A 24,494-nucleotide genomic window follows, 5' to 3' on the forward strand; every position below is an offset into this window, starting at 1 on the left:
CGGCCTGCCGAATACTAGACTAAAAATCAGAAAGGCAACGCTTTGTTGTGAAATCCTAACATTCTGAGGAACTGAACTGAATTGCTATTAAGATAATAAGTTTGACAGCCGGAAGAAAGATATTTGTTTTGGTTATTTCAATTTTGAAATGGATGTAATATTCCACGAAAAGGTATTGGCTTTCATCAATTAATCCCAAAAATGTGGCCTTTAATGTTACATCGTTTTTTTTAAATGAACTACGATATTTTCTTATGTCCATGTGAAACTACAGCAACAAGGATCGTTGTGCGCACAACATTGCCTAAATGCGCTTTTACAGGGGCCTTACTTCACAGCTGTGGATCTTGCAACTATAGGACACCGTTTTGATGAGGAGGAAAGGGCTCGAATGGCTGAAGCTGGAGTTTCCAGTGATGAGTACAATCGGTTTCTTCAAGTAGATTATACTTATTTAATTGTAAGCAGGATATATTGAATTGTAACTTTTGTTGTTGTCAGGAACCATCATCAAATGTGGATGATAGTGGCTACTTTTCTGTTCAAGTTATCTCTGAGGCTTTATCAGTCTGGGGGCTGGAACTAATCCCATATAATTCTTCTGATCCTCGTGCAGCTGTGGCTAGACAGTGTCCCATGTAAGAGTCAAGCTGTATGATATAAAACAGATTGCTTATTTGTGGTACTCTGCTTTATTTCAGGAATGAAAATGCCTTCATTTGTCACTATAGAGACCATTGGTTCTCAATTCGTAAGCTGGGCAGACAATGGTTCAATCTGAACTCCATCCTCTCAGGCCCTGAGCTCCTGTCAGACACATACCTGTCTCTCTTTTTAGCCCAGCTGCAGACCGACAAGTACTCAATCTTCATAGTTGTGGGAGATCTGCCTAGTTGTGAGGCGGACAAGGTTCTTGCTTTGGCTCCTCTCTCTCCCCGCCATTTCCGGAAAGCTCCAACCAAGAAGCAAGAGCCAGAAGAGGATGATGAACAATTAAAAGCTGCGCTGGCCATGAGCTGGAAAGAAATGGAAGAAGGAGACGACCAAGAAGCCCTAAACAAAGCCATACTGCAAAGTTTGCAAAGCAGCCAGCCAATCATCGAGCCGCAGCCGGTAGCCAGGGCACCACAAGTAAATTTCAACGCCGCCGTTGATGACGATCTGAGACGCGCCATAAGTTTAAGTTTGGGAGGTGATCAAGAAGAGTCTTGTTCATTGACAGCTGCAGAAGCTTCCACATCGTCAGCTGCAGAAGCTTCCACATCGTCAGCTGCAGAAGCCTCAACATCATCAGCCATTACAGACTCGATTGAGTTTATTCGACAAAGACGGCTTCTCCGATTAGAACAACCGACGGCATCGCCAAATAACCCTTGATTTCATCTTCTTTTATTTGTCTTTCATGTAACTATGTTTTCTCTGTTATAATATTCAAAAAAAAAAGGAAAAAATTCCTTCGTATGAAACGGAATAACGTGTTGTCGATACGACCTGTGTTATATGCTGCTTCGATCTTCTTCATGAAGTCCTAAGCTAACAATCTTACAACTAACAATTTGTTGATGAATACAGATCGCAAAAGCGACTATATGAAATCATTTGCGTGATGTTTACGAGTACATCAGCTCTAATCTTGATGTCCTCTCGTCGATAATGATGTTGGCTTTATTAAAGGTTTGTTTGTAAAACTGATGTAAAAGTAATTTAAACTGCCATCTGGAACACGATAAAACCCCATGCATCACTGATTGTGCTCTGGTATTTTCCCCATCAATCTAATTGTATCAACAATCTACCACTAACTGACGAACGATCTTAATTAAATGATTGGATATCGATGAGAAGGGAGCATTCGGATTTAAAACGGGGACATCTCAATCTGTAGCCGAGTGCTTTATCACTGAGCTATACCACGTTAACATTTGTATAACTTATGCTATGGTGCATGGACGTACAACATACCAAACCTTTGATGATTGGGCTCTCTGAAGGTGTTGCCTTAAACTTGTCAAAACTGGTAATGGATATGCGTTATAAATCGTTCAAAGATGCAGTGTTCGGATGCGTCAAAAGTCAATTTTCTCCTCGACTTTAGCTGGATCCTGATAACATGTAGCTGATAAGGAAGCTTAGCCGCGCTCATATAGTATTGGATGTGACATGGGATGGGAATAAGGAAACATACCTACCCTTGGAGAAATCACCTTATGACGCAAAAATCTTAACTTTGTATTCTTATTCACTGAGGAAATAAAAATGAACGGGTTCAGTGTAATCGATTGTCAAAATGGTTTCGTTATTGGCCCCAATAACGATGCATTGGGTTCTGTTGTTGTAAAAGTCTTCGGTTGCCACGTACGAGTTGTTCTTATTGCTGCTGGACCAAGTCCGCCACGAAATGAACCGTCGCAAATCGCACGCATCCAGGGACTCAGGAGGCGCATATTCGAAAACACTAGAATTTAATTAGAAAAAAACAAAACGAATGAACGAAACGCAACGAAACAAAAGAACAGTCTATACCTATGCTGTGCATAGGCCTATATTTGCTTAGACTACTCTATATATAATATAGTCTACATACTTGGTTGAGTTGGTAGAGTAGCTGTTTTTGATTCCAGCCCTTTCGACGCAAATGCCACTGAAATAGAGGTCGTCGATGTGCAGCATGGGCGTCGTTTGGAAGGAGGCCAACATGGGAACGATCGTGTTGCCAGGGAATAATACGGCCGGTCCGTTGAAATAACGTGGAAAACTATGCCATGGCCACTCCTCGTAAGTCAATTCCCATTTGCCATCTGATTTTGATGAACAAACGCCAAAGATAAATAAAGATGTTTGCCCTTTCTCAATCAAATGAAAATACCTCGCGCCGGCCACAGATTTCCAGCTGAAGTTCCAAAGATGGTCAGATTGGTGTCGTGACGAGGCTGAGATTGGACAAAGTGAGCTAAATTTCGAACATTGACGAAGACATCGTCGTCCGCCTTGACGACAAAATCCACTTTGGAACAATTTCGGGTGTGCAACCAATTGAAAAGTCCGACCAGTTTGAGGGTCAAATTTCTGTACGTGTCAACCATTTCGATTTGAATGATATCGCCGTACATTTGACTCTCCTCTTCGATCCGTTTTTGTGTTTCTATTTGATCCGGTTTGCCCAAAATGAACGCGAATCCGGCGATGCCCATCACACCTTTGTCCTGTTGGGCTTTCAAAAGTGTTGGCCACAACGGCCTCGTTGTATTTCGTTTCTCGAAATTGTCCGTAGCTGAAATGATGGCTACGAACACAGTGCGATTGACACCGGCCACATCCCGGCAAGGAGGCACGGTGAGGGAATATTGGTACGAGAGCACGTCGTTGATGACTGGACCGAATTCCGGTTTGAGCGGTTCGATTCCAGCTAAAGGCCGCAATCCCAAACGAGCCACGTTGTAACGCGTGTAGAACTCCACTCCGGGATAGGCCAATTGACGTGAAACATTTGAAAAGTAATTGAAAAACTCTTGATGGATAGTTGCGTTCGCTTGGAGGGTTTGAACGTCTTTTTCAAGACGTTGGATTAATTGTTCTTCACTGTTTTCTACGACGTCCTTGAGCAATTTTATTTTCTCGCCTAACGTCAAACTAAATTTTTTCTTCTCTTCTTCGCACGCTTTTACTTTCACTTCTAGAATCTGTTTTTCTTCGACTAAAATGTTGATCCTTTCGTCTAAAGTTGGCGTAGATTTTAACTCTATCTGAAATCGATGAAACCGAATATCAGGTCCAATGTACTACCCGTGAAAAATCTATTTACATTTAATACTGGATTTACCTGCTGTTGATTGCTGAAGTCGCCGGATTGTTGTATGAAGTAGATGAAATAAATAATACTGCCGATGACCAATAACAACAAAATCCAAAAAACAATTGGAAATCGAGCTCTCAAGTTGGCGGCAGTTGGCGCGAAATTTCCATTCATTTTTGCGCCACTTCAAACACGAATTCACCAATCCCGATCTATTGTTTCAAAGGCGACCTAAATTGCCATAAATCACGCGGCAAGACATAACAATCGGATCATTTTTGAGCTGATCTTATAGTTTGAGAGGTAAGGACGGCTATGGCACTGGGGAAGATTGACTGCCAAATAAAACGAAAATGCTAGTTATCTCCGTTTACGTACGCAATATCTCATTTCCCTTGTGATAAGAAGATTACAAAAGGTAATTTAGAAACGTATGTCACCAACGTTACTAGAAAGATAAACATCAAAATTCAAGCAAGGAAAAACAGACTTTCTCATTTCAATTACAACTTTGTGCAAGGTTGCATTTTTACTTTCACGCATTTAATCGCAGCGTTTCAATGCGCTCGAAAGCGTAGTTCATTTAGCATCGCGATTAATATGATGGTTAAGGGGGCACCCAGGTTTGAACCGGGAACATTACGTTCTGCAATCGAATGATACACCACTGAGCTATACCCGCGGCTATAGCCTACCCCTATCAAATACAAACTGAGCTATAACTCTATCCAAATACAAAGAAATTACCCGTAATCGAACAAGCCGAGATCGCCAGCTTTTAATTACGCATTGCATAATTGTTTCTATGCTATCCGAGTTCACGCTGACAATCGCGAGTTGTTATCGTTACAGACTTTTCCTTTGGGGGAATCCCCGCCTGTTATGAAAAATTTCACATTTTTAAAATATTAAATACTATATTTTAAGAATCTTTTATATTTTAGGTTCTGTAAAATAAAACTGTGAGGGTTGGATGTGATCGATTGTTATGTTGGTCCCATTGGATCCATCCACAATGCACTGGGTCCTATTGTTGTAAAAATCATCGGTCGCATTATGCCAGAGTTTCAATTGATTCTCGTCGGGGATCAAAAACGAAATGTGTCGCCGCACGTAGCATGGAGTGGGAGGATGTGGCAGGCCCATCACGAAGACGCTAATTTGGGAACGTGAGAATAAAGGCAAAAACAAATGAACGTCATAGCTCTAGCGATTGAAAGAAGAGCAACGTTTATGAGGACAAAACTATGACCTGGTTGCATTGACGGAATAGCGGATTTTGATGCCGGCCTTTTCTCTGCACATGCCGGTGTAGTACAGGTCATCGAAAGGGCTCATGGGCGTCACCTGGAAGGCGGCCAATAGCGGTAGGATCGTGTGAGCTGGAAGCAAAACAGCTGGTCCCAAGAAATAATCGGGATATTGACTCCACGGCCATTCTTCGTACGTCAAAGCCCATTTACCAGCTGTTTAAAAGAAAAAAGAGATTCATTTCAATATCGATACATAGACAATTATATTATTCCTAATAACTTTACACACCTCGTTGGGGATAAAAGATACCAGGAGAGATTCCGAATATGGTGTAGTTGGATTGATATTGAAACTGCGTCACGAAATGGGCCACGTTGCGCACGTTGACGTAGACATCGTCATCCACTTTTAATAGGAAATCCGTTTGACGACAGTTTCTGTACAGCCAATTGAATAAACCAGCCACTTTGACGGATAAATTGCGGTAGAAATCAAACATGTCTATTTGGATGATGTCATCAAAAGTTTTGCTTTCATTTTCGATTTTGATTTGCGTTTCGTTGTTGTCCGTCCGACCCACAACGAAAGCGAAACCTGCCAGATTTAGCAATCCTTGCTCACAATCGGCTTTCAAACGAGTCACCCACGTTTGGCGGATGACTTCTCGTTTATGGAAGTTACCCGGCGCTGAATTGACGGCTATAAACACTAAAGGTCCAGTTCCATTCGTTTCGACGTCCCGGCAAAATGGGACAGTGATTGGATACTTGAACGAAAGTACATCGTTGATGACTGCACCGAATTCCGGCTTAATTGGTTCGATTCCGTCTAATGGTAACATTCCTCGCAGAGTCACAATGTAACGCGTGTAATTCTCCACTCCAGGGTAGGAAGTATTGTACAAAAAACGAGATGCGTCATGGAAAAAGTCTCGATGAATCGTCGCATTGGCTTCGAGCATTTCTTTTTGTTTTTGCAATTGTTGAATGGATTGGTTTGTTTGAAACTGTCCTGACCTCTTTGCTGTTACTTGGCCCAGTAATTCAATTTTGTCAACCAAAGCAGTATTCAAATGTTGTGTAACTTCGAGTAAGGTAGTCATGCTCATCATGTCTTCTTCGTATAATTTCAACTTCCATTCCAAGATCTGTTTTTCGTTTACCAAAACACTGATGGTTTCTTCTTTTATTCTCGTGCTCAAATCTGATGCCTGTGGAATTGAAAGGAAATTATGTTGGTAGAACATCTGACTTAGATTGAAAGATGATCAACATGTCTGTACCTGCTGATAGGTGAATATTGTGGTCGGTTGAGTGACGTATATGATGGAACTGCCTAATATCAACAGTGAACCCAAAACTGCAAATGTATTGACATTATATAACCACCCCCAATTCATCTTCTTTTTTGACAATGTTTTTTTACTTGCAATCGAAGCCAAACTACCAAATGCAGCAGTCCTTTTTTCTCGTCTAACGTGAGACTGAAATTAAAATGTGTCGTTTACTGGGACCTGGGAGTGACTGTTCGGGAAAACAAAAAAAAAATCAAACAACTGCTATCTCTTTACAACGATAAGTTCTGTCCATGCTATCTTTGTTTTCATGCTATCTTCCATCTATCTTCCAGTTCTGTCCATGCTATCTTTGTTTTCAAATTTCAAGTAGAAGAAAGAGCTATAGTGCGTAAGTGGCAACGTATTTGTGTGTCACATTTACATACGTATAAAAGCCAAATAGAAATATCAATCGTCAATGCATAAATAATGAAATATCAGCCTATGCTATACGTATATATAGCAACGCCATAACCAACAGCTCTCGTTTTGCTAATTTAAACACTGCCGTGTGCCATCCATCGACACATTTGTGTAAATGTTGATCGTTGCGACGAGCTGAAACGCACTGTATTAATTGTATTTGACAGTCTTTGCAGGTGTCCAGCATCTGTGCAATGGAAAAGTCTGTCCATTCGGACATTGAAATACAGAAAAAAAAATACCGATCGATACACTGCAACTCTATAAAAAAGATCACACAATTATCATAGGAAACGCACACGTTGGTATGACACGATACAGGTCTCAACACGTCTGATTAAAGAAAAGGTTACCATGCCTCAATTTATGCAAATTGAATTTCTTCTCCTCGTTTTTGGTTGGTCAACTTGCTTCCTAATGGCCAGTCTTGATGCTGTGGTGCCAAAATACATGGAGCAACTTGCCAATGGCTACGTAAAAAACGTTGTTCCTTTGTTTTTTTACTGTATTCGTCATTTTTGTTGCCCTACCTCTTGGTTTGATGAATAGAAGCAGAAGGTAGGGTAACATTTTTCAAACAACAGTTTTCTTTCTTCTCAGAATTTGTGCGGGAAGGGCAGTTTCCTGAGCTCCAACGACGGTGACACATTGACACAACGTGGTCGTCTCACATCAAAAGCAACGAAGGTGCCGATATATCAACGTAAGTCAATTAATTCTTGTATAATCACAAGCAATATTTAATTAGTTGAATGTGTGTTTGACAGAATGTCGTGATGGAGAGGCGAGAACAGAAAATGGGACGATTATTCCCTATTCCTTTGCACGTGGTGAAAGGAGATTGTGTTCTTTCAAAATCATGGCAACTAGTGATCAACATATCCATTTGTCTTGCTCTGCCATCCAGCTCACCAACATCTTGTCTGTTCCACCAAGTTCGCTGAGAGTAAGTTATGACTTGATGCCTTCATTTTGTACGTTTCTATGTTAACGATGATGTTTTCTTATGACGTTAGTTCGAAGGCGCGGCAGATGTCGACGTAAATCCTCCTTCTGTAAACAAAACCTACACTTCAATTGGCAAGCAGATTGTGCTGTTTTCTGAATTACGTGATGGGGACTGGTTTGAGTGCAGTTGGATCACACATACAGCAATAACTACTAAACAAGAATCGATTACTTCCTTCCAAAGTGAACCATTGATTCCATGATGTAGTATAGTTTTGAATTACCCAACATTTGTCTGTTTTTCATTGTTAGCGTGTCGCGACAAGAATTCGACAGCAGCCAGTGGCGTCATTCAACCTTTTATTAACTCGACTGGCGAATGTGTTTTTTCCATCACTGCACCGTCTGATCAACGAATAGAAATATCGTGCTCCATCGTCAATTTCAATTATTTCGACAGTTGGTTGAGGGTGAGTCATTTTTCTTTGTTCTTTCGACTGCGTCGTAATAATTTTTCACTTTTCACGCAGCTGGAAGGCATCGTCGATATTGGCGTGTGGATACCTGCCACGAAGAGGGTTTACATCACCAAAGGCAATCAGATCAAGTTGTACGCACGACTGAGACAATCTGAATGGTTCGATTGCAAATGGAAAACTGTGCCTAGGCCAATTTCGAACGAGATTAAACGTAAAGAGTGTCTTTTTAATCCAAAATAATTTGATTCAATCACTAATTGATATTGAAGTATGTCGTGACTCGTGATGCAAGTTCAACAGCCTCCAATGGAACAATTTCGACTTTAAGGGATAATGTGGTGGGACAACCGAGATATTGCCATTTTAGCATCATTGCACCAATTGGCTATCAAGTAGAAATATTTTGCACGGTACTCAACTTCACGAGTGTTACGAGCTTTATGAGGGTATCTATATTCATTTATTATTAAGAAACATATCTACTACATAAAGTTCATGTTGATTAATTTAGCTCGAGTATATCACCGAAACTAACGTGAGTAAACCCGGACGGAACAAGATCTACACGTCTATCAACGAAGTTTTGCGACTGGAATCTCTGGTTGACAATTCTGATTGGTTCGAGTGTAACTGGACAACAGCCCCTAAGAAGACGACTCCATCCATGACGACTCCATCCATGACGACTCCATCCATGACGACTCCATCCATGACGACTCCATCCATGACGACTCCATCCATGACGACTCCATCCATGACGACTCCATCCATGACGACTCCATCCATGACGACTCCATCCATGACGACTCCATCCACGACGACGAGCCAGAAACCCCTTCCCACTTATTATAGTATAACCTTTTCTTCAAATAATAGGCGACTTAAAAATGAATTTTTCTTTGAATTCAGTGTGAAAATTATGCCACAACAGCTACCGGTATTATTCGACCGTTGGATAATTACATGGTATTTTTCGGAGATGGACGCTATTGCAATTTCAGGATTAGCGCACCCGTCGACCAGTTTATTCAAATTTCCTGTTCTTTTGTCAACACAAGCACCTCCCTATCTTTGCAAGTGAGACGATTATCTTTTTAACTAACTCACCGATTGGATACAGAGACATTGTTCGTTTACATTAGATTCTTAACGTTCTTGACGTTGAAGCCATTCCACCAGTTTTTAACAGAGTCTACACGTCGAAAACGTATTACCTGGACGTGTACTCTCGTCTTCGCAAACCGGATTGGTTTTCTTGCAGGTGGGCGATGATTCCAGCACCGTCATCAACCAAAACGGATTACAAATGTAGGATATTTCTGAATACTTTGTTTTCATTAGTAAATTGTAAATGCTACTTTACTTATTCGTTTGATTTCGGTTAAAAGTCTGTCAACATGGAATGGCTACGACGGCCAACAGGACCATCCGCTTAATAGATGGGATGACAGCGGGAGAATGGAGATATTGTTTCTTTTACATAGTGGCACCTGTTGATCATCAGATTCAATTTTCTTGCCCGGCTGTCCAATTAACTACCAATACGAGTACATTTACTGTGAGGCAATTTAGCGTTCCCAAATAGGTGTGTGTAGCACAGACATTCTAATGTCACCTTAATCAGATGAGTGGAGCAATTGAGGGTGAAGGACTTTACCTGCAGGGCGGTGGTTCTTATTTAATACCCGAATTGGGCAGGCTGTATCTTTCGAAATCGAGAAATCTTTACCTTCAATCTCGATTCAACAGCACCGACCGCATAGATTGCAATTGGACGTCGATAAGAGCCTTGCCAGCGTCGACCTCGCAATTCAAATGTAATTGTTCATTTAAATACGTTACTCCGTTTTAATTATGTTTGATATTTCTCTGTTCTAGTGTGTCGCCATGGTGAGGCAACGAGCTTGAATGGCACAATCCAACCGTTGGGTAATACAACTGGTGCTGGGCAAACGATGGAATGTATGTTCAGCGTTATTGCTCCTCTTGATCAGCGCGTTCAAATGGTTTGTTCGGACGTTAATCTGATGTCCTCCACGAGTTATTTGGGGGTGAGTGTATATGTAATTGTAATTTAAAAATAATTCATTGATCACAATTGGATTTGATGTTTGTTCAGATAAAGGATATTGTGGATGTGAATGTGTACAAAGCTGTGGCCAACCGGGTATACACATCAGGTGTAAACGCGTTGCACATGTTTTCTCGAATTAGCAGTTCAGATTGGTTCGATTGTAAATGGACGACTATTGCGTCACTTCCAGCGAATGCAACCGAATTCAAATGTGATTTTGGTTTTCCTTGCAGATATTTATAATTTGGAAATTTGCATTTTTACTAAACGATAAAAATTCGATTTACAGTGTGTCGAGATAAAGAGACGAGAACGTATAGCAATGGGACTATTCAACTACTTGATGTGTTGGAAGAGCCGAGAGAGTGTTGGTTTAACATAATCGCACCTTTAAATCGCAAGGAAATTTACATATCTTGTCCGTTCGTTAGCCTCAATTCAACTACGAGTTATTTGAAAGTGAGTCATTCTTCTAAAAAGGTTTCTAAAATTGATTGTTTAGTTAATTTAAATAATTGACGATGTTATTGTTCATCAGATAAGTGGAATTAAGGAATATGTTGTGAGTCCGCCTGTGTTGGGCAAGACTTATGTATCGGACGGTAATAAACAAATTGGCGTGAGGGCTCGTCTCAATCAACGCGATTGGTTTGTATGCAACTGGGTGTCGGCGTAGAACATTTCTGGTGTAACGGTGTTGTCAGGGTGTTGGTTTGTCATGCTTTTCACTAATGCAAAGTATATACAGTTATTCTCAAATGTCGTTTGTGATGTTTAATCTCATTATCCACTTTTTAATTATAGATTGCATTGCAACGACTACTTCAAAGGTTTTTCCAATAATTTGTCCTACACAGACCTGTAAGACTCAAATTGTAGACATGCATGATCAGTAAGTAGGAAATGAGGACTTATAAAAAAAAATTAGAGGTGAGTTTCATTGCTACTATTTTTTTAAATTTGTACACTAATCGCATTAGCAGTTCATCGAAACTAACAGGACGATGTTAGAGAAAAGTGGAATGAGTAAGAGGTTTTCGGTTGTCTTAGCGTTTGGGTGTTAAGGCATTTAATTGATGGTATAAAACGCGTGGTGGTTACATGTAACCATAGATTCCACCCGGTTTGAATGGAAAACGTGTTAAATTTAACACAGTATTCTGAACCTTTATTGTAGTATTGCGATAATGTTTAAGTGAAACAGGAACAAGTCAGACAGTTATGGGATTAAATCGAAATGAAAATCGGATGCTTATGCCGGTTCGTTGTATGTGATATATGTTTTTGCGTCTTCAAAACGGGTCGTTTGCGGTTTGTGATGATATAAACCTTGGCTAACGTTATGCGGCACGTTCATAACGTGTGCAGATTGCGTCATCCACATAACCGAATTGCGTATAAAACACGGTTCTGTATAGTTCTTAGGAATGTTGATGAAAAATCTGCATTGGTTTTAGAAAAAAAAATGTTTGATTTGCATGTTGATTGTGATTGAAAGGAAAAGCATTCGTGTTAGAGGTATTTACTCGTTGGACAAGTGGCGGTGCACACCAGCTCTGTCAGTGCATAGTCCGAACAAGTACATGTCATCCCATACGAAATAAGGTACGATTTGTATGGCAGTCAGAAGTGGACGTATTGAGCTTCTAGTAATTACAATTCCAGGTCCATGGAAGTAAAGTGGAAACCTCTGCCAAGGCCATTGTTGAAAATTCGTTGGCCATTTACCTCGCCGAGAGAAATCCGAAATAGGCGTAGGTAATTTAAAATAATTTAAAATTGTATTTAAAATTGACAGTACTTGCGGCCGCAGATGCTCGGATTGGAAGGGCTCAACGAATGCAGCACCGCGGTTAAATTGTAAACGTTGACGTAGAGATTGTCGTCTGCTTTAAGAAAATAATCCAAATGTTCGCAAAATTGGTGGATCCAATTCAAAAGAGCGGCCACTTAAAACGACAGATCGACGTACTTGTCGACGACGGTGACCTGCAAGATGTCGCCTTAGTCGTCACACTCTTGTTGAACTGTTCGTGCTCTCTCTCTCTCTCAATGCTTTGAGGCCTAACGCAGCCGTCATAAATCGAGTCTAGGTTTCAACGCCGTCGTACGGTCTGTCGCGTAGATGAAAAGCCAGGTAATTGAACAGTTGTCTGTCAATGGTGACGGTACCGTTCGTTGACGTTGATTCATTGCTGGCCTGAAACGAGGCCTTTTTTTTGTCAGAAAACAGTTTAATCAATGGTAACACCGATCGTTACCTGCTGATTGATGTTGGCGAAAGACAATAGGTTAGTCAGATAAATGAAGCAGCCGACAGTGAAGACCAACACCACCACAGCAATTTGCAAGTCTGAAAGGGAGTCGGTCGTCGGCTTAATGTATGCTACATTTTTACTTGTTACAGGTGATTTTTAGTTTTCTAGTTGACTGTTAAAATATATAGTTTTTTTTTTTTTTTAATAGTCTTTCGTCAGTGCAGGTGCTGGGCATCAAGTCGAAACCAGAACCGGTAAGGGATTGATTTTTTTGCCAGAGAAATGTTTGTCGCAGACATGAATACAGACTTTGTGCACATTCACAGGTGTGGACCTTGAATTCCATGCGCGTGAGTGGCGTGCACTATAGTCGGCAGCTGAAGAGACGTCAACCCTCGTTGCTTCGCAGTGGGCGGGAAAGTTCTTCGTTACAGGTGTGTTTACCTGCAATACTCGGCGACACGATTGCAATTGAAAACTGGAAATGGCGTGTACAAAGCAGTTGAACCAATAGAATCCATTTGTTGGGTGTGGCCCAATGCAACAAGACGCGGCCAGGTGACGTACTACTATAGATACCAGCTATCTAGTAATCAGCGATGGCTGCGTTTCAAAACGTTTTTTAAACCATGAGATGCATTACAAACTATGCGCATCATGTACTCTACTAATAGACTACCATATGTTTATTGGTGAAAGTGGGCTACTACATGAAGAAGGTGACTTAACACACAGTGAGGTTGCCATTAGATGTGCTACTAAATATATAGCGGGTAATCTAAGAATTCTTTAACTATAGATTACGTTCGTTAGATTAGAGATGAGCGTGGAGGGAAATAGTTGAAATTTATTGTATGGCCTGGACATACGATTCAAGTTTTTTTATTTATTTATTTACTTATTAAAAATTTATTTTTTTTTCACCACTTGGTTGACGATTAGATCTCGCGAGGTGGGGCAAAATGAAACTGGGACCAGCTGTCGTGAACGAACTAGCCACACTGGTATTCGTTTGGAACAGTCGTGTCTGTTTTATTGAAGTTGTTCTTTCGTACGCAGTATAGCAATATATGTGAAGTGACTCGACTCAACATTCAACATGACTTTTGTTTCGTCAATCCGGTTGACTCTCTTGATTTTGTGTTGGTCGAGTTTGTGTCACGTCGTCGAAGGCCACGAAGGGCTTTCAAAAGGAGAGCAGACGACAGAGCTGAAAAACAATGGCGTAAGAATGAAACATTTTCAGTTTGTTAGCCAAACCCATTCTTAAAATGATGTATTTGCATTGTGATAATTGAATTCAGGTGGAAGATAACTTGGACATTTCGGAAGCGAAAATGAATCAAGTAATAGAAGAGATTATAGACCGAGAACGGGAAATGATTTGGACTGTGACACAGATGGACGATGAAGAGAGTTGCTCCAACCTCCGAGAACGAGTGACCGTGCAAAGGGTTGCTGAACCCTGCCCGGACTTTCAATCAAAAGGAGATCGTGGCCAAATCTCTAAATATTATTACTAAATACTATAGATGATGTATAGCCATTTTATCTCTTCTGTAGTTGTCGGTAGGAAATGAAACTAAAGTCTCTTGAGAATTGAATTGAAATATCGCATCCGAAATTGAGACGACAAACGGCTGTTGGATGAGTCTTGGCAACACTGAGGGATTGTAACTAATCCACTAGGGCCTTGGTCTTTGTTCACATTCCGCGCAAAAAAAAACAAAGGGTTTTCAGGTAGAGGGGCATTTTTCATGTCGGCCATTTTGAAATGTTCTAGCTCAACCCACTCGCCCACTTGCATATGTGCAGCATTTGGTTCCTCTTCTTTTTAATTTGCCCTTATTAGAAGTTTTTTTTACGAAATTTTTCTAAATGTGCAAATTCTATTCTTGGGTCGTGCTCGCACACAATTCTGTACGTGGCATTTTGAAAGTTAGTTTTGTTTTCATCAATAACGTGAGCAATTCATTGCGATACGCTTCATTTTTGGGATGTGCATCAGTGGTAACCTGTTGGATTTTCGTGCATCGTCTTCAACGTCGGGTAAGCATTGCATCTCGAATGAAATCCATCGTGCATTTCATGTAAGAATTGACAAGTCGTCACACTCATCTGATCCACCATATCATACTTGTGCGTCGACTCTCTTTTTACCTTCAATTGACGCGTAATTTCGAACGCCACAATGCTATTAATAGTCTAATCGTACCCGATCTTTCAGTATTACTTTAGTGTATCGTAGGCTACTAGAGAAATCACGTTTTCAAACTACAGCACATTTCTGAAAAATGATTATTGGTCAAGGTGTGTGGCTCCCTCGAAAAGCTTTTCACTCGTTTCAATGAAATATTAGACTTATATATTGGGATCTGTAAAGTGAAACGTAAAAAGCTGATTGTGGTAGAGCGTTGCGTTGGTCGTTGCGTTGGTCGTTGCGTTGCTCGTTGCGTTCATCGCTGTCACAATGCAAAACGTTTTATTACGATAAAAATCATCGGTGGCTACGTGCCAACTTTTCATCTGAGTCTCGGCCGATGTCATCAGCAACGTAATAAACTGGCGCAGGTAACACGGCGTCGGATTGTCAGGTAGTTTCGTCGCCAAAACGCTGCATTGGTTTTTGAAATTACACAAAACGATGCCATTTTTAATATTGGAATTAGCAAGTCAGTTTAAACTAGGGATCGGCCCTGATTACCCATGAACCAGCTTACTACCGGAAGGTACTGGCGCGCTAATTGAAAAAAAGTTAAAAAGTCATATTTTAGATGTGTCGCGCCAGTACCTTCCGGTAGTGGATCTCAGGTAATCGGGGCCGATCCCTAGTTTGAACTAGGTCGGGTTCAAATATATACTAGAAGAAAAAACAAAAAACAAAGGACTTTTATAATTGTACCTGCTTGAATTGGTGCTGGAAATACCGATGCGAATGGCCGCTTTTTCTCTGCATATGCCGGTGTAGTAGAGATGGTCCATCACCACCCTGGGCGTGGTTTGAATGGCGGCCAAAAGCGGAAGGATCGTACTGTTTGCAAGCAAAACCGCGTGGTCCAACAGGTGAGGTGGATAGTGGCTCCACGGCCATTCCTCGTACGAATGGCTTGAATTAACTGGCGCTCCTTCATAGAAAACAAGTCTATAAAACAAATCTGAATTCAATCCTTCTTTGTGTGTCGACTTTTTACTTTTGGTGGCGAAGGTAGAAGGTGACGTTCCAAACATGCTGTCGTTGAATCTTGGACGATATTGCGTGGCGAAATTGGCTAAATTGCGTACATTGACGTAGACGTGGTCTTCCACTTTTAAAAGGAAATGCATATGGGCACAGTTTGTGTGCAGCCAATGCAAGAGGCCAGCCATTTTCAGGGACTGTTTAAGACTGCCGGAATCGGGCATCTCTATCTGAATCATGTCGCCAAATTTTCTGTTTTCTTCTTCGATTTCGCTCTGCGTTTCCTTGATTTCCACGCATCCCACCTGCTATTGGAAAACCAAACCTTTTGCTTTCAAATAAAAGGTTTGGTCAAAACCATTTTTAACAGTGAACGTTATTTGTTGATTGCGTTGCATCTCTTTTTCCACCTTATTTTGAATGTGTGTTTTTTTTATTTTTTAGCACTTTATCCAACAGCTGCATATCTGTCGGCATTTGCATACGAAATGTGTTTCGTTTTGAAAACAGGCGCGCCCAACTTTGTTCCCCGTCTGCGTTGCTCGTTTGAATTTTTGTTTTCTTTCTTCGGCGCCAAATGTTGACGTGACGGCCCTTTGCCGGACGTTCGCTCGAATACGTTCACCGGCCGCCAGCAGCTCGTATCGTGTGGAAAGTGCACCTGTCGCGGCAAGGCGTTATCGCCGTTCACGCTCTATTTCTTTTTGCCTCTTCTTCCTTCGACTCGCTCGAAACGTAGTGACAACACATTTGTGAGTCTTTTTTTTTGCTGAAATGTCTTAATGATTCGGTCAGTTTATACCTTTAGTCTAAAGCAAATATTACTATAGAAACGCATTAGATGTCATTGACTCCGAATAAAAAACCCTGGGAACTTTTCTATGCCAAAATATACAGTAGGAACGCTAACGATCCAGTCAGGTGATGCAATTAGCGTCAGCACGCTGAGAAATGCTGACATCTATCGTCGGGTTAATTGACCAGTTTCAGAGTGACTCGAAAATGTTTTCGAATGTCGTTTGTATTGTGACGTAGAACCGTAGGAAAATGATACACACATCAATGAGGGCGATCGATTTTAGTTTTTGAATCGACTAATCGAATCTGCGGGTGCTTAAAAATAATTGTGCTCAATGTTTTTTCGTATGTCGTAAAGGTGCCGTTGACTCGTCACGTCGGCCAGAAACTGACGAGACAAACGCTGCCAGTTGAGAGACATGGAGACGGAAGAGGAAGTGGAGCGATGATGCACAAAGGACATTAGCTTGATGAGAAGTCGATTTTTAAAATCAGCAGGTAAAGAATATTCATTCGACAGAAGATGATGACTTCCAATGACACACTTCAAATTAGCGACCGTATCCGCTGGACGAAATGAGGGCCGATGGGACGAACGGAGCGTCCAGGGAAACTGTGGCGGGAGGCAGGAAACTGTAACCAACTGCACCTGCCGAACCGGAAACGTCACACAATTGGTTGAAGACATTGAGCGTAAACTAAGCAATTGATTCAATCGTCTGTTTACCTGTGGCCTTTCCTCTAGATGGAGCTACTTGAACTGCGACGTGAGATGATGCTCCGTAACTGGATCCACTAGCAGCTGATGGACGAGACTGTGATCCACCGCCGTAACCGCCTCCACCGGAAGGAGCTGGTGCGATGGCGATGAAGTTTGTTGAAACTCCTCCTCCGTATCCAGCGGAAGGACGTGGAGCAGGACGTGGAGCTGCTGCTCCTCCACCGCCGCCGCCATAACTAGATCCGGAAGAAGGTCGCTGAATTTGGGCCGCAGCACCGCCGTATCCACCTCCTTGTTGGCTACCGCCGCCATAACTACCGCCTGATGGCGCTGATGGTCTTGGGGCCGCTGGTCTTTGAAGTTGACCACCGTATCCGCCTCCTTGCTGACCGCCTCCACCGCCGTAATTTCCTCCCGACGGAACTGAAGGTCGTTGAACGGGTCGTTGCGCCACAGCGGCGTATCCGCCGCCTTGTTGACTGGCGCCACCGTAGCCGCCGGAAGGAGCAGAAGGCCTTTGCGCTGCTGCTCCTGGTGTCGGGACAGGGTAACCGCCTCCGGATGGAGCCGATGGTCTTTGGCTGGATATTTGCGATGGGCCGCCGTAATTGGCACCACCAGCTGATGATGCTGGTCTCTGAACTGCTCCTTGGGATTGGATGCCACCGTATCCGCTAGATGGAACTGACGGTCGCTGGATAGCTCCTTGCGATTGCGACCCACCGTATCCACCTGCTGGCTGGCTAGGTGCTCCGCCGTAGCCGCCCCCTCCAGGAAGTGAAGGTCTTTGCGCCTGAACAGATCCTTGCGACTGGCTGTATCCGCCTCCACCTAGAGCCCCTTGAGATCCAGAACCTCCATAACCACCGGAAGGAGCCACTGGTCTCTGTGCTGCACCTTGAGGCTGTTGATTTCCACCATATCCGCTTCCGCCTGGTTGGCTGCCATAATTGCCGCCAGATGGAGCTGATGGTCTTTGCGACGAGGCGCCACCACCAAATCCAGCTCCATGTTGACCTTGCGATCCGCCAGCGTATCCACCTGCCTGCTGACTCGATCCACCTCCGTATCCACCTCCGTATCCACCTGACTGCTGACTCGATCCACCTCCGTATCCACCTGCCTGCTGGCTCGATCCACCTCCGTATCCGCCTGACTGCTGGCTCGATCCACCTCCGTATCCACCTGCCTGCTGGCTCGATCCACCTCCGTATCCGCCTGACTGCTGGCTCGATCCACCTCCGTATCCACCGGAAGGAGCTGAAGGTCTCTGTGCAGATATCTGCGATTGACCAGCATTGTATCCGCCTCCTGATTGACTTCCGCCACCGTAACTTCCAACAGATGGAGCTGAAGGAATCGGTGCTTGCGATGGAGCACCGTATCCGCCGCCGCCGCCTCCTGGCTGTTGACTTCCGCCGCCGTATCCGCCACCGCCTCCTAGTTGTTGGCTTCCGCCGCCGTATCCGCCTCCTGGCTGCTGACTTCCGCCACCGTATCCGCCTCCTGGCTGTTGGCTTCCGCCACCGTATCCGCCTCCTGGCTGCTGACTTCCGCCACCGTATCCGCCTCCTGGTTGCTGACTTCCGCCACCGTATCCGCCTCCTGGCTGCTGGCTTCCGCCACCGTAAGCTCCACCGGCAGCTGGTGATCCTTGTGATCCTTGTGACTGAGCATATCCACCTGATTGTTGGCTTCCACTTCCGTAACCGCCTACGGGAGCTGAAGAGTGACCAGCGCCAGATGAGCCTTGGCTCGATCCACCTCCGTAACCGCCGGAAGGAATGGAAGGCCTTGCAAGTGGGGCCTGCGGTTGACCTGCGTTGCCGTAGCCTCCACCTCCACCTCCGCCGCCTTGCTGGCTCGATCCACCACCGTAATTTGCGCCAGATGGGACTGTCGTCGGCACGTGAACTGGCCCTTGCGACTGACCACCGTGTTGGAATCCGGCCGCCTGTTGATTCGATCCACCTCCGTAGCTGCCGGAAGACGGAAACGATCCCTGGGCTGGTGCCTGAGATTGTGCTGCTCCGCCATATCCTCCTCCTCCTTGCTGACCTTGTTGACCTGCTGCTCCGTAACTGCCGCCTGATGGAGCCGATGGTACCTGCCATTGTCCGCCATCTGGTTGGCTCGATCCGCCGCTGTAGCCGCCGGCAGGAGGCGAAGGTCCTTGAATTTGCGGCTGCGATCCGTACGCGCCTCCTCCTTGTTGGCTTTCGGTTCCTCCGTAACCTGACGGGGCTGCGGGTCCTTGCGATGGGCTACCGCCGTAACTGGATCCACCTCCGTAACCGCCTCCGCCGCCGCCAGATTGAATCTGAGGTTGGGCGAAAAGAGGTTGCGGTGCTCCGCCGTACCCATCGGCCGGTGCCAAAGGTTCTTCGAATAACGCAGAGCCTCCCCCGTAACCATCCGACGAAGGAGGTAAAGGAGCGCCATATCCTTCATCGGGGGACGGTCCTACAGCCGCCGCATCTCCGTATCCCGCACCTGACGAGGCGGGCGATCCGGCAAAACCTTGTTCGGCACCGCCGTAGCTGTCGGCGGGTTCAGGAATGTTTGGCACCGTGATCACTTCGGCTACTCCGTAACTCACTCCGCCACTCGAAAAATCCCCTTGCTGTTGGCTGGATGCTCCTCCTCCATATCCGCCGGGAGACTGTTGAACAGGAGTCCACGGCTGACCTCCGTAACCTGCGTCGCTGGATCCTGAAGACGGTGATGCGCCAGCCGACGATGGCGATGAATCGTAGCCAGCGCCCGTGGCCTGGCCGATGGCCGATCCTCCGTACTCTGCGCCTCCGGCGGATGATTGTCCACCGTAGCCGCCAGTGACTCCACCAGCTGGCTGCACACCGCCGTAACTTCCGGATCGATCGGCGAAATCGCCGTCTGGACCTACGCCAAATAACGGGGTACCTAAACAAACAAAATAAAAAGGTGAAATTGAAAAGGATTGGCAAATTGGAAAGGAAGTTGAGCGACCGTCAGCAGGTCATGTTTCTATACTCGACTTCAAACAAATGAATTGTTTAAGAAGAAAAAGCTCTTACCTTGGGATTCGACGCTGCGCTTTGATGTTCTTCTATGGCCGGAATCCGGATGCTGCTGGAAGCCATGGACGACTGCCAAGACGAAGCAGCCAATCACTAGGAACTGGTTTTTTTATTTTATTGTATTTTTTAAAGGTAAAAAAAAAGAAAATTAATAAATGAAGTTTATTTCGAAATGTTGGGCTGTATAGTCTAGCGAGTCTACCTTGAACATGATACGTTGATTATATTGGATCTCCGCTGGATGATTGGCACAAGCTAACAACATCAGCAGAAGACGAGCAATGAACGAATGATGACTACGATGACTGCTACCCATGGCTTTATATACGCCAGCCGAATCTCGTCCACTTTTGTTGTTCTTCTTTCTTTCTTCATCGTCCCTAGAAACGCCAAAGAATTCACCGGACCTTTTCTTCTCTTCTACAACAATTTCGTTTGTAGGCCACCATAAAATCAGATGAGGAGGAGAGAGAGAGTCTGTGTTGGTCTTAAAATGTGATGCCGCCTAAGCACAACAACTAAAAGACCCGTGCAAATATGACACAACCACACACACACCTACAAAAGAAAGAAAAAAAGAGGTAAGAACTAGAAATGACAAGGCCTTTTTTTTTTTACCTGGGAACGTCCACTTGTTGGTGCTCTTTACTTTACCTGTTTATTGTTCGATAGTTTTTGGAACGGGCCAAAAATGATTTAAGAAGAGAAAAGATTACATCACCCGCTTAAACGCTTGGCTGCTGATGCTGAATGATGGTCTACCTATACAACCGTTAAACAGGATCAAAACATTATGGTGGTCTATTTATGCAAAAAATTAAAATTAAGAGAAGCGTTTTGTTTGTTCGTGATTTGTCTTCCTGAACGCCGACTTCTTTGCCTCACTTTGGCCGTTTCAAATGTTCTTCAATAGTTTGTATAGAGACCTAATTGAATTAGGATGATGTGCGATTTCAACGCTTTCACCTGGTACCCGAGAAAGTGAGGACGGATTTCGTACGATGAGATTTCACATTTGTTTCCATCTTTTCTACGGAACGTCTTTTTTTTTTTTCTTCAGTCAAATGGCCGGACTCGTTCAATTTTTGTGTTTGTCATCACGGTGGATTCAGAGAGCACAAACAACCGTTTCTCACTGGATGACCAAACATATATCACACTGCAACCTGAAAGCAAAAGAAATGTAAGATGATGTTGATTTCGAACAAAAATTTAGTACTTTTGACGGTGCTGGGGTGTTTAGTGCACCCAGTTTAGGCTCGACGAACGTGAATGTTACCAGATCATCTTCAAAAGCAAAGAGGGTCACACGAGGCAGCATTTTTCATTCGATATTTGGCCTTTTTTTGTGTGGCGTATTCAACATTCGATGAGCCCACTTTACGCACGACAGAGCACTTTTATTAAATACCTCCGTTCAAGTATAGTTTTGGTTTATGGCTTTCCCCCCTAAACAAAACACGAGATGGAAAGGACAAAAACTCGTGGCCAATTACGACGTAGAAGATGATGTTTAGAAATGTCGTCCTTAAGTATGACTTAAAATATGGCTGCAGTTTGCTTTCTCTTGAATTGCACAAGTGTCGAAACGTGCTCGTGAAATACATCAAACAGGATTCGCTATGAATATGCCAAATCCAAGAAATGTCACTGCCGTTAACAAAGATTCGTTGATTGAGTAGAAGCCTCTTGACATACATTACCTTTCCAAACAAAAAGAACAACAAAAGGAATCGGGAATAACGGTTGGATGTTGATGGTAATTCGATACCTAAATCAAGCTGGGAAAAAATGAAAATCTGAACGTGATCCATTTCTCACCAATCGATTGCTGTCCGTTCAAAGCGAATGATTCTCAAATAGTTTTACTATCCAAATGGTACCATCAGATTTCCCTTTTTTTTTCTCCACATCTTACAACGAAATTGCCCTAAGAATTTGTAATCTACTTTCAACGGCCAGCAAGATAAATGTTAACTGATTTGTAACGCCAACCGTTAGCTGCTACAAGCAACCGTTGCATCTAATCATGTAAAACTATTTGTCTCCAAAAGCTGACAAGAGTTCAAAAGAGAAATCGTAGACCTAATATTTCATAAAACGAAACGCAGGCAACGTACTACGTCTTGAATCTCTTTAAAAGTGCAAACTCATTTTTTTTACGTCATATGTTTGTTCGATTGTTCACCGCCATCGCAGATTTCAGCCATTTTGAAGTGGAGTGGAGTGGGCAAAATTCGGTCATGTATTGTGATATTTGGCAACACGCCCTGACGCTTACGTTTGTTTACACTTTACAGTCTTCCCAAAGAGTGTCTAGCTTTTAGTTTTTCTGTTCGATACCAAAGACTAAACGCAATGGCGACACTTGACGACAAATTATTGGGGGAGAAACTGCATTATTATTGCAGTAGCAGTAGTGAAAGTGAAGGTGAAGACGAAGATGAGGAGAAATCACAGTGTCCGGAAGACGATGCGGCAGTTGAACCATCAGCTCCCAGTGGCAGCTGTCAGTGGGACGGAACTTCTTGCAACGTAAAATTTGTTTCCTAGTCTGCCACAAAGTTAAAGCGTCAACTTATATCGGCATCATATTTTCACTACTTATGCTTTCAGACTGGACCGAAAGGAGTGATCAGAGATTACCAACGTTTCAAACAGCTTGAGCGTGAAAGGAGAGAAGAACAGAAGGAAGAACTGGCCATACTGGCAAAAAAATTCTCCATCACATGCAGAACAAACGTAAGCATTGCATCTTGAAGAATATTTTTCAGTAAACCTGACGTCACAAGTTTGGTGATGATAGCCAATTTGATTTACGACAGGCTGAAGACGATAAGGCAAAATCGGAAGAAGAAAAACTTGAAGATGAGCTGGCCCAGTTGATGGATGAAACATGCATCCAGAATTTTGTTCAGCAAAGAATGCAGGTTGGTTCCCAATCACATAGGAGATGTTGTGCCTTCCTACCATTAAAAAAATAATAATTGTTTTATTATTTCTGCATTCCAAGCAAATGCTACATAGAGAGACGGCAGGGATGAGGTTTGGATCAGTTTGTGTAATCAAGGACTGTAATGATTTCCTCTCAGCTGTGGATGGGGAGGATAAGTCTGTCAGTGTCATCATACTTCTTCATGAGCCCAACAGCCCTGGCTGTTTAAGTGCCATAAAGGCTCTAGAGTCTCTCTCTAAACATTATGTTCACCTCAAGTTCTGCACAGTTCGGCCGTCTCTCATTTCCATGTCAGCCAACTTTAAAGTTAGTGGCGTGCCAGCCCTCCTAGCTTATAAAGCCGGCCAACTGGTCTGTAATCTTGTTCGTGTGACGGACGAACTCGGTGAAGACTTTGAAACATGCGATCTCGAAAGTTATCTCATTGAACACGGTATTTTAAACGACCGTAAGCTAGTCCCCTGTAGCGTTCAAGCCGCCGACGAGTCCAGCGATGAAGACTGAATTTTTCTTTTACCTGCCAATTTGTCTGTTTACGTTACCACCCAAAGCTATTTCTTACTTCGATGTGTATTGTTTTGTGCTTGAATGAAAAGCCCACCATTAAAGTATTAAAAACTTCCCCCTGGCGAAACTGTTGTTTGTATTCGTCATTTTACTGATTCTAATTGCCTGTCATTCCGTCAGGGTATTATAAGGAGTTGGGTTGTTTGTTTTGACTCGGAAAAGAAGAAAGCGAAAGAAACTAGAGGGGATAGTATTCGACGATGGAACAATTAATCACAGCCAGCGTAACGTCATTGCCCAGCAAATGAATACAAATTCGTTTTACCTTGGCCCATTAAAAATCCCATCATCAAGAACTGATGCCTCTTCCGGTCACGCTCTCGCTCCACTTGGATATAAGAGGGTCATCTTGTCGCTATTTAATTCAGGTGTTTATCCTCCTAAATCAACTGTGCATGAACGAAAAGATTTCTATTGTTAAATATCCAAACATTAAGGTTATATTCTTCTTGGTAATGATTTGGAAAAAAGCAGGCTATTAACACAAGAAATGAGAACGTAAACCACAAAAGAAAGGTCGTCAAACCAAATCTTTACTTTTTTCGCGCCAAAATTGTGGAAGGCGTGGTAGTTTCGTTCAGGCTGTGCCGCTGTGGTGCATGGCATTTCGAATATCAAAAGAATTTATCCTTTCGTAGCATTTAGGAATT

The 24,494-nt window shown here is 43.3% G+C and overlaps 6 protein-coding genes and 1 long non-coding RNA gene across 13 annotated transcripts; 4 read left to right on the forward strand and 3 right to left on the reverse strand.

The window, feature by feature from the left end:
- Positions 1-10: 10 nt before the first annotated feature.
- On the forward strand, positions 11-1,595 carry LOC116926800 (ataxin-3). Its single transcript, XM_045177255.1, has 4 exons — positions 11-172; positions 275-439; positions 502-638; positions 702-1,595. Exons 1-4 carry the CDS (start codon positions 149-151, stop codon positions 1,375-1,377), a joined length of 1,002 nt encoding a protein of 333 aa, XP_045033190.1. The 5' UTR covers positions 11-148; the 3' UTR covers positions 1,378-1,595.
- Positions 1,596-2,216: 621 nt separating this feature from the next.
- Positions 2,217-4,135, reverse strand: LOC116933910. The gene is made up of 4 exons (XM_032941581.2): positions 3,821-4,135; positions 2,867-3,743; positions 2,585-2,798; positions 2,217-2,455 (listed from the first exon to the last, which is right to left on the reverse strand). Exons 1-4 carry the CDS (start codon positions 3,965-3,967, stop codon positions 2,236-2,238), a joined length of 1,458 nt encoding a protein of 485 aa, XP_032797472.2. The 5' UTR covers positions 3,968-4,135; the 3' UTR covers positions 2,217-2,235.
- A 555-nt stretch (positions 4,136-4,690) lies between these two features.
- LOC116933909 (beta-1,3-galactosyltransferase 5) lies at positions 4,691-7,170 on the reverse strand. 2 transcript variants are annotated; one of them, XM_045177248.1, is made up of 6 exons: positions 7,049-7,170; positions 6,473-6,570; positions 6,330-6,406; positions 5,336-6,257; positions 5,046-5,259; positions 4,691-4,949 (listed from the first exon to the last, which is right to left on the reverse strand). In XM_045177248.1, exons 4-6 carry the CDS (start codon positions 6,156-6,158, stop codon positions 4,727-4,729), a joined length of 1,260 nt encoding a protein of 419 aa, XP_045033183.1. In that variant the 5' UTR covers positions 6,159-6,257; positions 6,330-6,406; positions 6,473-6,570; positions 7,049-7,170; the 3' UTR covers positions 4,691-4,726. The 2 variants fall into 2 exon arrangements, with proteins under 2 accessions (XP_045033183.1, XP_045033182.1); XM_045177247.1 differs by having other exon boundaries at positions 6,330-6,570.
- On the forward strand, positions 7,144-14,169 carry LOC116926801. Its single transcript, XM_045176019.1, is given in 25 exon segments — positions 7,144-7,280; positions 7,407-7,493; positions 7,555-7,752; positions 7,823-7,997; positions 8,067-8,224; positions 8,285-8,455; positions 8,503-8,679; positions 8,745-9,033; positions 9,035-9,084; positions 9,143-9,310; positions 9,376-9,541; positions 9,622-9,791; positions 9,858-10,050; positions 10,112-10,284; positions 10,353-10,518; positions 10,597-10,766; positions 10,846-11,045; positions 11,112-11,912; positions 11,973-12,061; positions 12,121-12,444; positions 12,534-12,714; positions 12,774-12,819; positions 12,892-13,123; positions 13,508-13,790; positions 13,870-14,169. Coding segments are annotated over 17 exon segments (2,769 nt in total). The 5' UTR covers positions 7,144-7,160; the 3' UTR covers positions 10,984-11,045; positions 11,112-11,912; positions 11,973-12,061; positions 12,121-12,444; positions 12,534-12,714; positions 12,774-12,819; positions 12,892-13,123; positions 13,508-13,790; positions 13,870-14,169.
- A 1,307-nt stretch (positions 14,170-15,476) lies between these two features.
- LOC123474743 lies at positions 15,477-16,623 on the forward strand. Its single transcript, XR_006649737.1, has 2 exons — positions 15,477-16,088; positions 16,188-16,623. It is a non-coding gene; the product is annotated as an uncharacterized LOC123474743 (long non-coding RNA).
- Positions 16,624-16,746: 123 nt separating this feature from the next.
- On the reverse strand, positions 16,747-22,405 carry LOC116927037 (spidroin-2). Of its 6 annotated transcripts, none has more exons than XM_045177243.1 (8): positions 22,025-22,405; positions 21,541-21,941; positions 20,940-21,487; positions 20,524-20,879; positions 20,319-20,421; positions 18,865-20,184; positions 17,269-18,765; positions 16,747-17,193 (listed from the first exon to the last, which is right to left on the reverse strand). In XM_045177243.1, the coding sequence occupies exons 4-8, from the start codon at positions 20,635-20,637 to the stop codon at positions 17,093-17,095; spliced, it is 3,135 nt and encodes a 1,044-aa protein (XP_045033178.1). In that variant the 5' UTR covers positions 20,638-20,879; positions 20,940-21,487; positions 21,541-21,941; positions 22,025-22,405; the 3' UTR covers positions 16,747-17,092. The 6 variants fall into 6 exon arrangements, with proteins under 6 accessions (XP_045033178.1, XP_045033177.1, XP_045033176.1 ...); XM_045177242.1 differs by having other exon boundaries at positions 17,269-18,447; positions 18,514-20,184; XM_045177241.1 differs by having other exon boundaries at positions 16,747-17,184; positions 17,269-20,184.
- A 130-nt stretch (positions 22,406-22,535) lies between these two features.
- Positions 22,536-23,911, forward strand: LOC116927168 (phosducin-like protein). The gene is made up of 4 exons (XM_032934166.2): positions 22,536-22,856; positions 22,938-23,063; positions 23,147-23,251; positions 23,335-23,911. Exons 1-4 carry the CDS (start codon positions 22,680-22,682, stop codon positions 23,779-23,781), a joined length of 855 nt encoding a protein of 284 aa, XP_032790057.1. The 5' UTR covers positions 22,536-22,679; the 3' UTR covers positions 23,782-23,911.
- The last annotated feature ends 583 nt before the right edge of the window (positions 23,912-24,494 follow it).

The sequence above is a fragment of the Daphnia magna genome, linkage group LG7 (genome assembly GCF_020631705.1).
Source record: "Daphnia magna isolate NIES linkage group LG7, ASM2063170v1.1, whole genome shotgun sequence".
NCBI lineage: Eukaryota > Metazoa > Arthropoda > Branchiopoda > Diplostraca > Daphniidae > Daphnia > Daphnia magna.

Coding starts and splice junctions, on each gene's coding strand:
- LOC116926800 (XM_045177255.1), top strand. CDS start 149: ATGGATGTAATATTCCACGAAAAG. Junction 440..501: donor AGTACAATCGGTTTCTTCAA/GTAGATTATACT, acceptor TGTTGTTGTCAG/GAACCATCATCAAATGTGGA. Junction 639..701: donor GTGGCTAGACAGTGTCCCAT/GTAAGAGTCAAG, acceptor GCTTTATTTCAG/GAATGAAAATGCCTTCATTT.
- LOC116933910 (XM_032941581.2), bottom strand. CDS start 3,967: ATGAATGGAAATTTCGCGCCAACTGCCGCCAACTTGAGAGCTCGATTT. Junction 3,744..3,820: donor ACTTCAGCAATCAACAGCAG/GTAAATCCAGTA, acceptor CATCGATTTCAG/ATAGAGTTAAAATCTACGCC. Junction 2,799..2,866: donor AAATCTGTGGCCGGCGCGAG/GTATTTTCATTT, acceptor CATCAAAATCAG/ATGGCAAATGGGAATTGACT.
- LOC116933909 (XM_045177247.1), bottom strand. CDS start 6,446: ATGAATTGGGGGTGGTTATATAATGTCAATACATTTGCAGTTTTGGGT. Junction 6,258..6,329: donor CAATATTCACCTATCAGCAG/GTACAGACATGT, acceptor TCAATTCCACAG/GCATCAGATTTGAGCACGAG. Junction 4,950..5,045: donor TATTCCGTCAATGCAACCAG/GTCATAGTTTTG, acceptor TTCCCAAATTAG/CGTCTTCGTGATGGGCCTGC.
- LOC116927037 (XM_032933974.2), bottom strand. CDS start 20,637: ATGGGTAGCAGTCATCGTAGTCATCATTCGTTCATTGCTCGTCTTCTG. Junction 20,422..20,523: donor ATCAACGTATCATGTTCAAG/GTAGACTCGCTA, acceptor TAAAAAAACCAG/TTCCTAGTGATTGGCTGCTT. Junction 17,194..17,268: donor ATCTAGAGGAAAGGCCACAG/GTAAACAGACGA, acceptor TTTCCGGTTCGG/CAGGTGCAGTTGGTTACAGT.
- LOC116927168 (XM_032934166.2), top strand. CDS start 22,680: ATGGCGACACTTGACGACAAATTATTGGGGGAGAAACTGCATTATTAT. Junction 23,064..23,146: donor CCATCACATGCAGAACAAAC/GTAAGCATTGCA, acceptor GATTTACGACAG/GCTGAAGACGATAAGGCAAA. Junction 23,252..23,334: donor TTGTTCAGCAAAGAATGCAG/GTTGGTTCCCAA, acceptor CTGCATTCCAAG/CAAATGCTACATAGAGAGAC.